General features: G+C 35.1%; 1 protein-coding gene across 3 annotated transcripts in view; it reads right to left on the reverse strand.

Moving 5' to 3' along the window:
• The window catches only part of CERT1 (ceramide transporter 1), a 173253-nt gene that overhangs the window by 43385 nt on the left and 115848 nt on the right, over positions 1-14020 (reverse strand). For all 3 annotated transcript variants that reach the window (XM_069096249.1, XM_069096248.1, XM_069096250.1), the window contains one exon: positions 8091-8183. In XM_069096249.1, coding sequence (XP_068952350.1) covers positions 8091-8183 — 93 coding nt within the window. The remainder of the gene's footprint in view (positions 1-8090; positions 8184-14020) is intronic.

The raw sequence follows: 14020 nt of genomic DNA on the forward strand, positions 1-14020 counted from the left end.
ATATATATATATATATATATATATATATATATATATATATATATATACAGAGTTAACACTGTGATTAAATTCTAAATAAGACAAATAGGTAAGTGCTTTGGGGGTTCAGAGGAAGAGAAAATTAATGTGAACTGGACCAGGAAGGTCACATGGAAGAATAATAAAGCAATATGAGTTAGTCTTGAAAGGACAGGTCAAAAGAATTCCATTTCAGGAGAATTAGCAGGAACAAAAAGCAGGGAGATTGAAACAAAAGTGATTGTGTTTGAAGTTTATATAAAAGTATTTACGGGCCACCTGGACATAAAGTAGAAAAAGGATGAAGAGTTTAGGCAACACATCATAATCCAGGCATAAAATCATGATAAAAATATTTAAAAGGAACTTCAACTACCAGGCCAATTACTACAACTAGTGCTTCCTCTGCCAAAATCAGATCAAGTAATAATTTCTTAACTAGCCTAAATAATAACCACATCCTTCAAAAGGTAGACAAACTAAAAAGGGGGAAACCTATTATTGGTTATTCTTAGCAATAGTAAGGAAATGGATGCTGGAGTGGAAATATCACAAAATTTGTAATGTAGAGAGGAAAGCCTGACATAGTATGATATGTCTATAAAAGTTGGGGAACACAGATATCTAAAGGTTTAGAAGTAGGAAAGGTTCCACATGAATAAAAATTTATAGGGAAGTCAGCCCAGAAAGAATGGAAGATTCTCTTTTTGTTAGGATTTAATTTAAAATATTTGAATCTATATATTAATGACATTTCTCTATAGTTTTTTTCTTAGCTTTAGCCTTCTTTATGTATATTTGTGTCATAAAAGGAGCTTAGTAGAATGTTTTCCTTTACAATTTTTGAGAACATGTGGTATGTTATCAATTCTTTTAAACTCTATTAAAGTTGAGAGAATTCTCCTGTATGTTTACATTAAGAATTATTTATTTTTCATTGATTCTGTACAACTAGTTCCCTTTTTTAAGACATATCTCTATTTGTTTTTTTTAAATGTGGGTATTTTATCTTTGGGGTAGATAAAGCACCATTTCTTTTGAATCATGAATTTTGTAGGTATTTAGCTGTGTATGGTAGGGAAGACTCTGGATTTAATTTTATTAAATTTGACTTAGTCTTGTCACCCATCAATCAATCTTGATTCTATCATCAAGGGAGTTACCTATCTCTTAGTTAGGAGTTACCTAACTAACTAAAGAGTTACCTGTCTTTGTGTTACCTGAAAACTTGATAAATTTGGCATCTTATCTAAATCAAGAGAAGGATTGAGGTTAACCAAGTACACACAGATCATTGGTACATTTTGCTGCATAACCTGTCAAGTTAAATCTGTCATTAGTTATTCATTCATCCAGTTACAGATCTATTTAAGTGTACTTATTGTCTGTGTGTCTTCATCTTGTCCACAAAAATGACATGAAATTCTTTGTCAGATGCACTGCTAAGGTAAACTGTGTCTGTAGCATTTTCTTTATCTATCATTCTAGTAATCCTGTCCAGGAAGGAAATAAGCTTAATGTAATGTGATATATTCTTAATGAGCCTTGATGATGGAAATCAAGATAAAAAAACAAAGACTGATGGGTGACAAGACTGAGTCAAATCTAATAAAATTGAATGTTAGTCTTATATTTTAGTTTAAAAAAAAAAGACCTCACAAATGTAACAAGGAGGAGCCATGGTTAGATATTAGTTCATCTGAAAAAGATCTAGGAGGTTTAGTGGAAACCAAATTCAAATGAGCTAAATTACATAAGACAGACATTTTAGGCATATAAGACCTCCCCTGGTGTCTTACTCCAGTTTAGGAAAAAATTTTGATAAGCTATATAGATTCTAGAGACCAGGATGGCAAATGGTCTCAAAATTTGTGCTGTATGAGAAGTGAAGGGATATTTAGCTTGACACACAACTGTCAGAGAGAAAGCAGGTGAAAGAAACAGATGACACACATGATGACCAGTCTCAAGTATGTGAAGAGTTGCTATGTGGAAGAGGAATTGATTTGCTTAATTTGGCCTCAGGGATAGAAACAGGAGAAATTTGATTGAAACTTTATAACTAAATGAATATCATCACATAAGACGAAAAACAGAATTTGGAAAGAAGAAAATCTAAAATAACCAGGAAAAGTTTCCAAATAACTAGAGCTATTCAAAAGTGGAAGTGTATGGGAAGCAGTACATTCCCACACTTTGGAAGACAATCCTTCAATACCTTTAATTATCAGTGGTCATATCATAGAGAGGATTCTTGTTTAGGTTTGGCTTTGACTAGATGGCCACTAAAGTATCTTTCAAATTTGGAATTCTATGAGTCTGAGATGTATTAGTACTCTAAGCAAATAAGATTAAGACTCAAAGAGATTTTAGATTAAATACCTATCAGCTAAAATCTAATCCAAGCCATATATGAACTTTTGGCAGCACAAGAAAGAAATAAACTGATATTTAAGTAGCATTTTAAGATTTGCAAAGTACTACAGCACATTATCTCACTCAATCCTAATAATAATAGGATGGTGAAGTAGGCACAACAGGCATCATCACCATTTCATACATGAAGAAACAGACAGAGAGCTTATGACATGCCCGTGGCCACACAGCTAGTTAGGATGAAAGGCCACATTTGAAACCAGGTCTTTACTGACTTCAAATCCAGAGCTCATGGGGTGGCTAGGTGGCACAGTGAATAGAGCACCTGCCCTGGAGTCAGGAGGACCTGAGTTCAAATCTGGCCACAAACACAACACTTCCTAACCGTGTGACCTTGGGCAAGTCACTTAACCCCAGCTGCCCCTCCAAAAAGCAAAAAAATTAAAATTAATAAAAAAAAAATCCAGGGCTCATTTCTCCATACCATGAAACCTCTAAGAAAAACAGTAAAATGTACAAGTTGGTATGGAGAAGAACAAGTAGAAATGTCCAAGTCTGAAGAAAGATATCTTAAAAACAAAAGTCAAGAAGCAGAAAGCAAAGAACCAACTGAGAAGAAATTGAAACTGCTAAAGAAAAAGAAAAAGAAGCAAGGTACATAACTCAGGTAGTCTGAGGAAAACATTACTGTGAAGCAGAATGTAGGATTGACTGGAGAGTGTAGGCAAAGAATCTCCTTGGTAGAAAACTGAAAAAATCTGGGTATGAGGAGATTAAGGTCTTGACTACAATGAAGGATGGAGAAAGGGGATGAAAGAGTGAGAGATCATAGGTAAGTTAAAACAATATGGAACTGAGAATCTAAATAAGAAGTCAGTTGGGCTTAAAAATGTGTGGGATATCTCTTTCCATGGGAATTGGAGAAAACTGGATCTATGATTTCATTAGTACAGGAAACTTCTACATTAGAAAAGTCCCTCTGGGGAGGCCAGGTGGCTCAGCAAGTAAGAGTTGAGCAAGTTACTTAACCCCAATTGCTTAAAAAAAAAAAAGAAATGAAAGAAAAATCCCTCTATCAGGGCAGGTTGGCTGCTTCTCTGTAATTTATACTCTCAATTTTCTAGAACATTCAGAGGCTAAATAAATTCTCCAGTTTCACACAGCTACTACCGTGTCTCCCCGATAATAAGACACTGTCTTATAAATTTTTTGGACAGAAAAACACCAGAGGGCTTATTTTCAGTGGAGGGCTTATTTTAATGAACATTGACAGCAATTTTAATAAATAGGTAAATGTGAACAAAAAAATGTACCTTTATTCAATAATGAATTCAATAAAGAACAGGATGACGCGCTCACTGCTGCAGCTCTGATTGGATGCAGCTCGGAGGGCGGCGTGCATTTCACCCGGGGGGGGGAGGGGGAACGGTGCATACAGAGGGTACTGTAATGTAGCGTGTAGCGCAGGGGATCACCTTCACTACAGTAGCATTCTCAATAGGGCTTATTTTTGGGGGAGGGCTTATTTTAGAGGAATCTTACACAGTAAGGGGAGGGCTTATTTTCGGGATAGGTCTTATTATCGGGGAAACACGGTATGTATCAAATGCAGGCACTAAATCAAGGTCTTCCTGGTTCCAAGGCCAGCTGTCCATAAATAATTCAATTCTAAAATTCTAAGTATTTGCTATATGCAGAATCTTAGTTTCTGGGAGAAAGAGGAAGTTTTGATGAAATATAATCTAAGCTCATAGAGTTTAGAATTTAAAATGAGGTTATGGCAGAGATAATTTTGAAAGACTAGTACATGATAATTGTATCAGAGGAAAAAACCAAGTGTGAGACTACACGAGACCTAAGAGGCAAGAGTTATTACTGACACGAAGAAGGGAAAGATTCATGGAAGGCATCCCAAAAGTGGCATGAGAGATGAATTTCAAAACAGAATTTCACAAGCAAAGGAATGGAGGGTAACAACATGAATAAAGGCAAAGCATGCTGTTAATGAAGATAACATAGCCCAAGAATTGGACCTTGGGGGAAAAAAACAGATACTGTGAAATAGAAAAAAAAAAAGATAAGGAAGGTTACATTAGTGACATTTTCAACACAGAAACATAATTATCTTCTTTTAATGAAGGTGGGTGGGGGGAGGTTGAGGAGAGGGGAGGAAACTGGGTCTTGAAGGGAATAGAAAAGTTCTAGATACAGATAAGGCCTAGGTAATCAACTATAGATGAATAAAAGTATTTTTAAGAAGCATCAAGGGGCAGCCAGGTGGCTCAGCGAGTAAGAGCACCTGCTCCAGTGTCGGGATGACCTGGGGATCAAATCTGGGATCAGATACTTAGCACCACACCCAGAAATAACTGGCCGTGTAACCTGGAGCAAGTTACTTAACCCCGATTGCTTAAAAAAAAAAAACCGACAAGAGCCTATATTAGAGTAGTGGTTGTAAAAAAAAGAAGCATCAAGAACTTATTGATAATATACAGAATTAATCTGTAGTGGACTAATTTTAATAGACAACTTCCTTTTTATCTTTGATAATTTTTCAAAGCTTCTTAAAACTATAAAATACAAAATGTTATGAGTCCTGGTTCTATATCTAGAATAGCTCATTTAGACAGTGGTTTAAATTCTTTTTAACAGTACATTTAAAAAACTGCTAAGATTCTCATTAGGCAGTTATTTTTTTCCTCAAGGGCTACAGCAGCAATGGAGAGGTGGGAAGTTAGGGGTGTGGGGGATGGGAGAAGAGGAGGAAAAATAGTCTGCTATACTATCAATGTAAAATGGCACCATAATGAGGTCATTAGCAGCGATATCTTTCTACTTCACTGTCATGATGCTGGCAATGATCCAGACACAACTTTTTTTGCATCCATTATGACCAAGGACAAGAACTTGCTAGGTTCATTTCCTTCTGAGCAGACTATGTGCACTATATGTTTTTCCCACTTAAAAATTAATTAAAGAAAAAAAAGTATACTTGATCATACCGTGTTTCCCCGATAATAAGACCTATCCCGAAAATAAGCCCTCCCCTTACTGTGTAAGATTCCTCTAAAATAAGCCCTCCCCCCAAAATAAGCCCTATTGAGATTGCTACTGTAGTGAAGGTGATCCCCTGCACTACACGCTACATTACGGTACCCTCTGTATGCACCGTTCCCCCCCCGGGTGAAACGCACGCCGCGCTCCAAGCTGCATCCAATCAGAGCTGCAGCAGTGAGTGCGTCATCCTGTTCTTTATTAAATTCATTATTGAATAAAGGTACATTTTTTTGTTCACATTTACCTGTTTATTAAAATTGCTGTCAATGTTCATTAAAATAAGCCCTCCCCTGAAAATAAGCCCTGTGGTGTTTTTCTGTCCAAAAGAATTAATAAGACAGTGTCTTATTATTGGGGAAACACGGTAGATCAAGGTCAGTCTATGTACCTATTTGTTTAAAAGGGATAACTGCTTTAAGACCTTAAAGAAACAGACTTTAAATAAAAAAGAAGCTTCTTTTAACTCTAAAACACAAGCATTGTATGTGTTCTAGGTCTACACTACTAAAAAAAAAACTTTGTGAATGCTTTATAAGGGCTAAAAATCAAAGTGTGGGTACTTAAATTAATATACAACTAATGTACTTAAGTGATGAGAACCTATGCTAAAATGATCTTCTTAACTGCAGAATAAAAGCACTGAAATTGCTAAAGCATGGAAAAAGTGTTACAACTATATTAACAAACAACAGCATAACTAACAGCTACTATTCATTTCAGAAGAAACTAATAGGAAACTTATTACAAATTTTGTTAAATCTTAGCTAAAGTCAAATAATCTCAGTGGGTTCCAGACTAGAGTTTTTTAAATAAAAATAAAGTTAACACAGCAGAAAAATTTTGAACTATAAAGACAATATCATTTCTTCTATTAAAAAAAAAAAGCTATGGGTTAAATTTGTCATAAATTATTTTATCTTAAGGGTTAATTTAGTTCCTTTTGATCTTTTTTATAATTATCAAATATACTTTTATCTCAAAATTTTTCTAATTTAGGAAATCAAAATTTATTGAGCATCAATTATTTCCAGATACATGGGAGTTTATACAATATACTTCTATTTTATCTGAAGAATAGACACTTTGGCTTCTAACATTTTATAAATAAATTTCTGAAGACAATGTAGTGAATCAATTTGGTAATTTGATAACCAAATGAGATTATATTAATTTGCACAATTTTCAAATTTGAGTATTTATGTCAAATCTAATTGTGGCACCTTATGAACAATCTCTCATGTTAAAAAATCAAGTTAAAAATCCTTCCTCTACATCTATTAAAAAACAAAACAAACAAACCAGAATGGGCAATGAACTAAAAGAAGATAAAACTTTCCACTGGCATGTTCCTGTAATGGGAATGGTAATTTGAAGATCTTCCCTGCCCAGGTGAATTTTGGAGCTTTCCTAATTTGAAAATAAACTCTGCCCCCTAATAGGCTGAATGTGGTCCCATGTAGCCTGTGGTGGGAGGCTTGTTTTTCAGGAAGGCACAACTTTGGTTACTTTGGAGTCAAGTGGGTCAGAGGGCTGTGATGCTCTCTGACCCTGAAGAAGGCTATAAACCTCTGAAGCAGGGTTTTGTTTTGGGGATTCACTTTGGGAAGACTTGTGTGATTTGGCCAGATGAGACTCTGGGCAGCTGTTGAGCCCACTGGCTTTGAAAACCTGGTGGTTCTCTGGTGCTTCTCTGTCTGGTGACTAACTATATATGTGATGGCTAGAAAGCTCCAGGCCGTCTCTGTTGGTCTGCTGAATTGTGTTATTTTCTCTGTCTGTATTTTTGTCTGTTTGTAACTTCTGTTTGTATTCTCTGAAGTTCAGGGTGCTGACTTTTTCCCCTGAACTAGGTAAATGATACATGTTTGACTTAAGCAAGACTGTTAACCCTTTCTGTGTTGCTTTCCTTCAGAAAAGCAGGTCAAAGAGGCTGTGCTAGCAGTCATCCTGGATATGCTAGGGTGCTCACTGCTACAGTTCCCTTCATAAATTGTTGTTTTTTTATTTTTGCAAAAGGATAAACTCCTGTTATACCATGAAAATTAACCAATGTTAGAAAGCAAATTAATTAGCCCTATCTGAAATTAAAGAAATAGTTAATATAGATAAGAAAAAAACTTAGCTTAATCTGTTTCTGAGATCCATTTTTACTAACAAAAAAATCCACAAATTTTCAAATGAACTAGGTCAACACATTAATGCTCTGAGGTTTTGTCATGAGAGTCCTCTCCACTGACAAAATGCATTAAGTCTAATTTAGTAGATTTTGTCTCAGGGAGTTGCTAGAGTCTCACAGGATCCAGCTGCCACAAAGTTATGAAATGCCTGTAGTAGAATTTGAACCTAGGTCCATCTGACTACAAATACAACACTTAAGTCATGCTATCTCTCTTAAGGAGGTGAAAAATTAAATTAGAAAATCTTCCTTGGCAGTTAGAGAACATTAAACATGCACTGGTTCCTTAAAATAAGTTATTGATTTGGAAAGCTAGATTTAATTTAAAAACCTGATATTTCCTCTTTTCTCATTTAAGAGCACCAATAGAATTCAACAGTTCACTAGGTGGGAAAGGAAGTTTCCAAGTTAATAGTTTCTGGGAGACTACTTTTTCTGCACAGAAAAAGAATGAAATTTTTACCTCATAATCTGGTCCTCCAAAATGGGATTTTTTCTTAAGTTCAGTCACAGCATTTTTGTAGGCTTCTTCTATCCTTCTTTTTTTCTCAATCTCCTGTTGAAAAAAAAAAGGCAATTGAAAACCTCATCTTTTGAAATAAATGAAAAAGGTTTTTTGAATATTATTATGAATAATACTGCTTTACTTTACGGAGGAGCATCACTGAATCTGGAATTTGATTAAGTGGTCATCTAAGCATATGTAAATAAAGAGTGGGTTTCTACCAAGAGAAAGTATGTGTAACTATGTGTTGCACTTTAGACTCACTTTTTAAGAATGTTATCATTATACAAATGTAAGACTAAAATTTCTTCCTAGATAAAATGACGTAATCAGTCAACTGCACTTAACTGCCAAAATATCTAGACTCAATAGTAAGAAGCAATAAAAAGGCCTAAAATACCTTCCTATAATTTCTTCACTGTTCATTGTACCATATTTGTTTGTTCTCAAAGAGGATGGAGATATTACTAAATCAAAGCAAAGAAGAATTAATTGATTCAAAGGATGCTAAAAAGATGTCTTAAAACCAAGAGAAGTCCTGTTTTTACTTCTGATATTGCTGATTTAATGAAATTCTACATATTACAAAACTGAAGATCAGTGTTTGTCTATTGTCTAGCAATTTCTGTATGTGTAATTCCTGACAAATCACTTGTTTCTGATGTTGTTTATTCGTTTGTAAGATGAAGATAATACTTTTAATTAAGCCTGTTCTCAAGATAACTAATCAATATATATTTCTATTTCACGATAGTCATTTGACCCTCATTGATTCCCTTAGTTTGAACTACCCTTTGTGGAAAAGAATATAATCCAACAACAAAAATTGAATACAGAAAGGACATCTGACTAAACACAAAATTGTTTTAGTAATTCTGCTCCTCTTGGTTATGACAGAGAAAAATTAATTTTTCTTCTATAAGACTTGATGGGTTTTTCCAGTACTTTAAATTCCTTTTGGTAATCTTTTTATTTACATGGTTGTAGTTGCATATTTGTCTTCCTGAGTCTGATCATTTCACTTTGTTAATCTCCCAACTTTTCTTTATTCATATTCGGCTTTTCTTACTGCACAAAAATCTTCTACTACATTCACATACCATTTTTTCCCTCCACAAATTCCATACATCATGGGCACCACCCACTTTATTGCCAGTTATTTGGTATCAAAAAGCAGGTGGCATGAACATTTTAGTATACTAGATCTTTGTTTCTATTCTGATTATGTACAATATGGGGATTCCTAGGTCAATGGGTATGTATAGTTTACTTCAGTTTCCAAACCAAAATCCAGAAATAGCTGGGCTGCTTCATAGCTTCAATGTGACTTTTTCCACCATCCATCCAACACTGATAGTTCCCATTTTGGCAGTGTTCCCAGTTTGCATGGTATGAAGGAAAAACTCAGAAATATTTTAGTTTGCATTTTCATACTAATTAGTGATTTGGAAAACATCTCCTATGGTCATTTACAACTTATAATTATTCTGAAAATTTTCTATTCCTTAACTGCTTATTAAGTTACCTGAGAATGCCTCTTGGTTTTACTACTTAGTGTCAATATCATTTATTAGATTTTTATAAGTAATTATCTGTTTAAATATTTTCTTGCAATTTACCATCCTTTCTAATTCTATCTTTACTGATCTGTACAGAAACCCTTTATTTTATGTAGCCAAAATAATTGATTTTATATATCATAAAAAAGTCTGGTTAAGTATTATCCCCCTAGCAACAACTGTGAACAAAACTCATGATATCTTCTTCTCTTGTCATTTTTTTAATGTATGATAGTATGGTTGACAGTATATATGATAGTCAGGTTACATAATTTTTTGAAGTTATTTTGTATAGCCTAAAAGATAACCCTAATTTTTGCCAGATTTGTTAGCAGTTAGCCCCCCTTCTACCCCCATTTCTCCCCACCTGTAAAGTGAGTTCTTTACCCAGGAATTTATGTTCTTGGGTTTATCAAACACTAAACTGTTTTGAATTGCTTCTGTTTCTTGATTATCCCATCTTTTCTACTGATCTATTTTACTGTTTTCTAAGCTAGCACAGGCTCTGAATACTATTTTTTAAATATAGTTGGGGGGGGGGGGGTGGCGGCTAGGTGATGCAGCCAATAGAGTACCAGCCCTGGAGTCAGGAGGACCTGAGTTGAAATCCAGCCTCAGACACTTAACACTTACTAGTCGTGTGACCTTGGGCAAGTCACTTAACCCCAACTGTCATGCCTCCCCCCCCCAAAAGGCCCAAAAAAAAATTATATATGTAGTTGGGGGGGTGTTTTGGGGGGGCTTAAGGTGGGTGGGTGATGGGTGGTGTGATGCAATTAGGGTTAAGTGACTTGCCGAGGATCACACAGCTAGTAAATGTCAAGTGTCTGAGGCCATATTTCAACTCAGATCCTCCTGACTCTGGGGCTGGTGGTGTTCTACCCGCTGTACCACCCAGCTGCCACTTAAAATATACTTTGAGATACACTAATATCCATATTTCACTATTTCCCTGGAGATTCTAGACTTCTGTTGTTCCAAATAAATTATTGTCCAGTTCTATAAAGTACTGCCTCAGTAATTTGAGTGGTAAAGCATTAAATTTAAGCATCCCCTTATATCTAGAAATTTTTAAAGTTGTATTTATTATAAGCCCTGTATGCCTTTTAGTAGATTAACTCCCTATTTTTACATACTCTGTAGTTATTTTGAATGGATTTTTCTTATCATTTCTTGTTTTTTTGGCTATGTAAAGTTCCAACGATTTTTGTGGATTTATTGTATCTTGCTGAAAATATTTTCTTATTTATGTTCTTTACTGACTCTGGGGATTCCTAAGTACAGAATCATGTCACCTGCAGTCTGTGCTAATTTTCATATTAATAAAATAGCTAATGTTTTTTGAACTGCAAGTAGTTCCTCAGTGAGAATAATAAATCCTTTGGGAGGCATGTATTCAAATTTACACTACTCAAAGCCATAATTATGTAAAATATGGTAACTGGTTCTAGCCCAATAAAAATATGTAGTGCACATTAGAATAATGAGACGCCCCCCCCCTGGGGTATTCATTTTTTGTACTAATTAGGATGTGGTCAAATAATAGTAGAATGAAGAGGAACATTGCTCTAATGCTCTTTGTACTTATTGGGGAAGCTTGTATAATTTCTAATTTCTACAAGGCTCAAAATAAATTTTACGTGTACAAACCATATACTCAAAGTAGTAATAATCAAACTAAGAAAATCTCATTCATTTCCCCCATCAGAAGTAAATGTGAATTCAAATGTAAATTTAACTATCAGTCATATAGTAAAACTCAACAAGCATTTATTACATGTTTATTAGGGTCTAGGCACAGCACTCTGCACAATGAATACTAAGAAAGGAAGTTCCCGCCCTTAAAGAGCTCACATTCTAACAGAGGGGACATCATGTAAATATCCATCTATATATGACATATATACAGAGTAAGACAGAGTAAGATAATAATCTGATGAAGCACATGACCAGCAAAGGCTCCCAGAAGAAGGTGGTTATGAACTGGGTCTTGAAGGAAGCTTGGGAAGTCAGTTGGCAGAGGTGAGAAGGAAAAGCATTCCAAGCATGGGAGACAGCCAGTGAAAAGGCATGCAGCATCTAGTGCGAGGAATAGCAAAGCAGGCCAGTAAAGATGGATCGAAGAGTGTGGTGAAGATATAGGGAAGTATATGGAGAGAAGGGAGTAAAAGAAAATTTAAAAGACATGAAGGGGATGGCTGCAGAGAGTGTTAAAAACTAAAGGACCTTATATTTTGATTCTGCATTTAGAAGGGAACCACTGCATTAAATGAGGGTGACTGAAAATCACTTTAGCAGCTGCATGGAGACTGGGCTGAAGAGTGGAGGGAAGTGATTGGAAAAAGGGGATTTACACAAGACATGTTATAATGGTAAAAATAAGATGAGACAACAAAATTCATTGGGAGGATGACAGTACCCTAACACTAATAATTAAACTGGGAAGGGGGCAGGGCAGAAATGAGTTGCTTTAGACACATTTAAGTATCATCCAGTATAAAGTGCTTAAAAGGCCTTTGGTGATATAGGGCTGTAGCTCAGAGGAAACTAGGGATTGTTACAAAGCAACAGAAATCATCTTCATAGAGATGATAATTGAACTAGAAGTCAAGAAGACCAGAGTTCATATACAGTTTCAGGCACTTACTAGCCCTGGAACCCTGAACAAGACACTTTAACTTTGTCTGCTTCAGTCAGTTCTCTCAACTGTAAAATGGGAATAATTACAGCACTTATCTCCCAGAGTTGTTGTAAGGATAAATGGAGATAAAATTTATAAAGCTCTTAGCATCTTGTCTGGCATATGGTAGATGCTTAATAAATGCTTATTTTTAAAAATCAGTAAAGACCTAAGGGTCTTATCCCTTTTTTAATGTCATGAACTCTGTGACAGTCTTTTTTTTTTTGGAGGGCAACTGGGGTTAAGTGACTTGCCCAAGGTCACACGGCTAGTTTTTGTGTTAAGTGTCTGAGGCCGGATTTGAACTCAGGTCCTCATGACTCCAGGGCCGCTGCTCTATTCACTGCACCACCTAGCTGCCCCCTTCTGTGACAGTCTTGAAGTCTTTACAGAATACTTAAAAAAAAAAAGCATGAAATACAAAGGATTACAAAGAAAACTATGTAAATTGAATAGAATTACCACCATTAAAAAAAATCATGGATCCCAGATTACAAACCACTAGTACAGAGGGAGAATTGAGAATAGGGCTCACAATAGACCCTTGGGGAACACATTTAGTGCAAGTGACATGAAGATCTCACAAAGGAGACTGAGAAGGAATGGTCAGACATGTAGAAGGATGTCACAGAAACCTAAACTTCCAAGAAGGAAATGGTAGAAAATATTTTTATGTGAACTAAGGCTATCCATGTAAATTCAATCATAAAAGGGAAAAATTACCTTAGCTAAATTAATCAAAATCAACAGATGTCTTTTTCCACACTGACTTTAATGATTTAAACAAAATTATGTGAAACACACTTATGAATATTATATATCATCCTCTATAACACTATTTACATAATACTTAAATGTTTTAAATTTATACATATCATCTTAGGCATTTGGTGGCACAATTATAGAACACTGGATCTATAATGAGTAAGGTCTGAGTTTAAATCTACCCTCAGACACTTGTTAGTTGTATGACCCTGGGCAAGTCACTTAATCTCTGTCTGCCTCAGTTTTCTCTACTGTAAAATGGTGATAACAGCATCTACTTTGCAGGACTGTGGTGAGGATATTTGTAAAAGTGCTTAGCACAGTACCTGGCATAGAGTAGGCATTATATAAATGCACATTCCTTCTTTTCTTTCTCTTATAGAAAACTCATTTTGAAATGTGTATTACTGACCATATAGCATATGGGGGAATTGACTTAACTAAAGTCATACAGTTAAGTGTCAAAAGTAGATTTTGAACCCAGGTCTTGCCTGATTTCAAGTCCAGTACTCTTTCTGTTATAACACATTGCCTTTCTCTACCAAAGATGTCCTCAGCAAATATAAACATTAACAAATTAGAATGCTCAACTGCTAAAATTAATGCAAAAGATGAGTCTTAAATATTTTAGTTTTTGAACAAGAATACCTCTCTGAACTGCCTAATATTCAGAATTTAAAAAATCAGCTTTCTAAGTAACATGAAAATCAGTATAAGCGGAGAATATCAAATAATTTTCAACTTTTTCTCAGTTGTGGAAAGCAGCACAAAAAAGACACTGAAAAGTTTGCATATATATTAAGGTATTAGTTATTTAAATTAAAACCATATTAAACCAAAGTTAGGCTTTCCAACTCGGTAATACTGATTACTGCACAGCATTT

Source organism: Petaurus breviceps, unplaced genomic scaffold (genome assembly GCF_028583685.1).
Source record: "Petaurus breviceps papuanus isolate PSGF00001 unplaced genomic scaffold, PetGlider_PUasm1.0 229, whole genome shotgun sequence".
Taxonomy (NCBI): domain Eukaryota; kingdom Metazoa; phylum Chordata; class Mammalia; order Diprotodontia; family Petauridae; genus Petaurus; species Petaurus breviceps.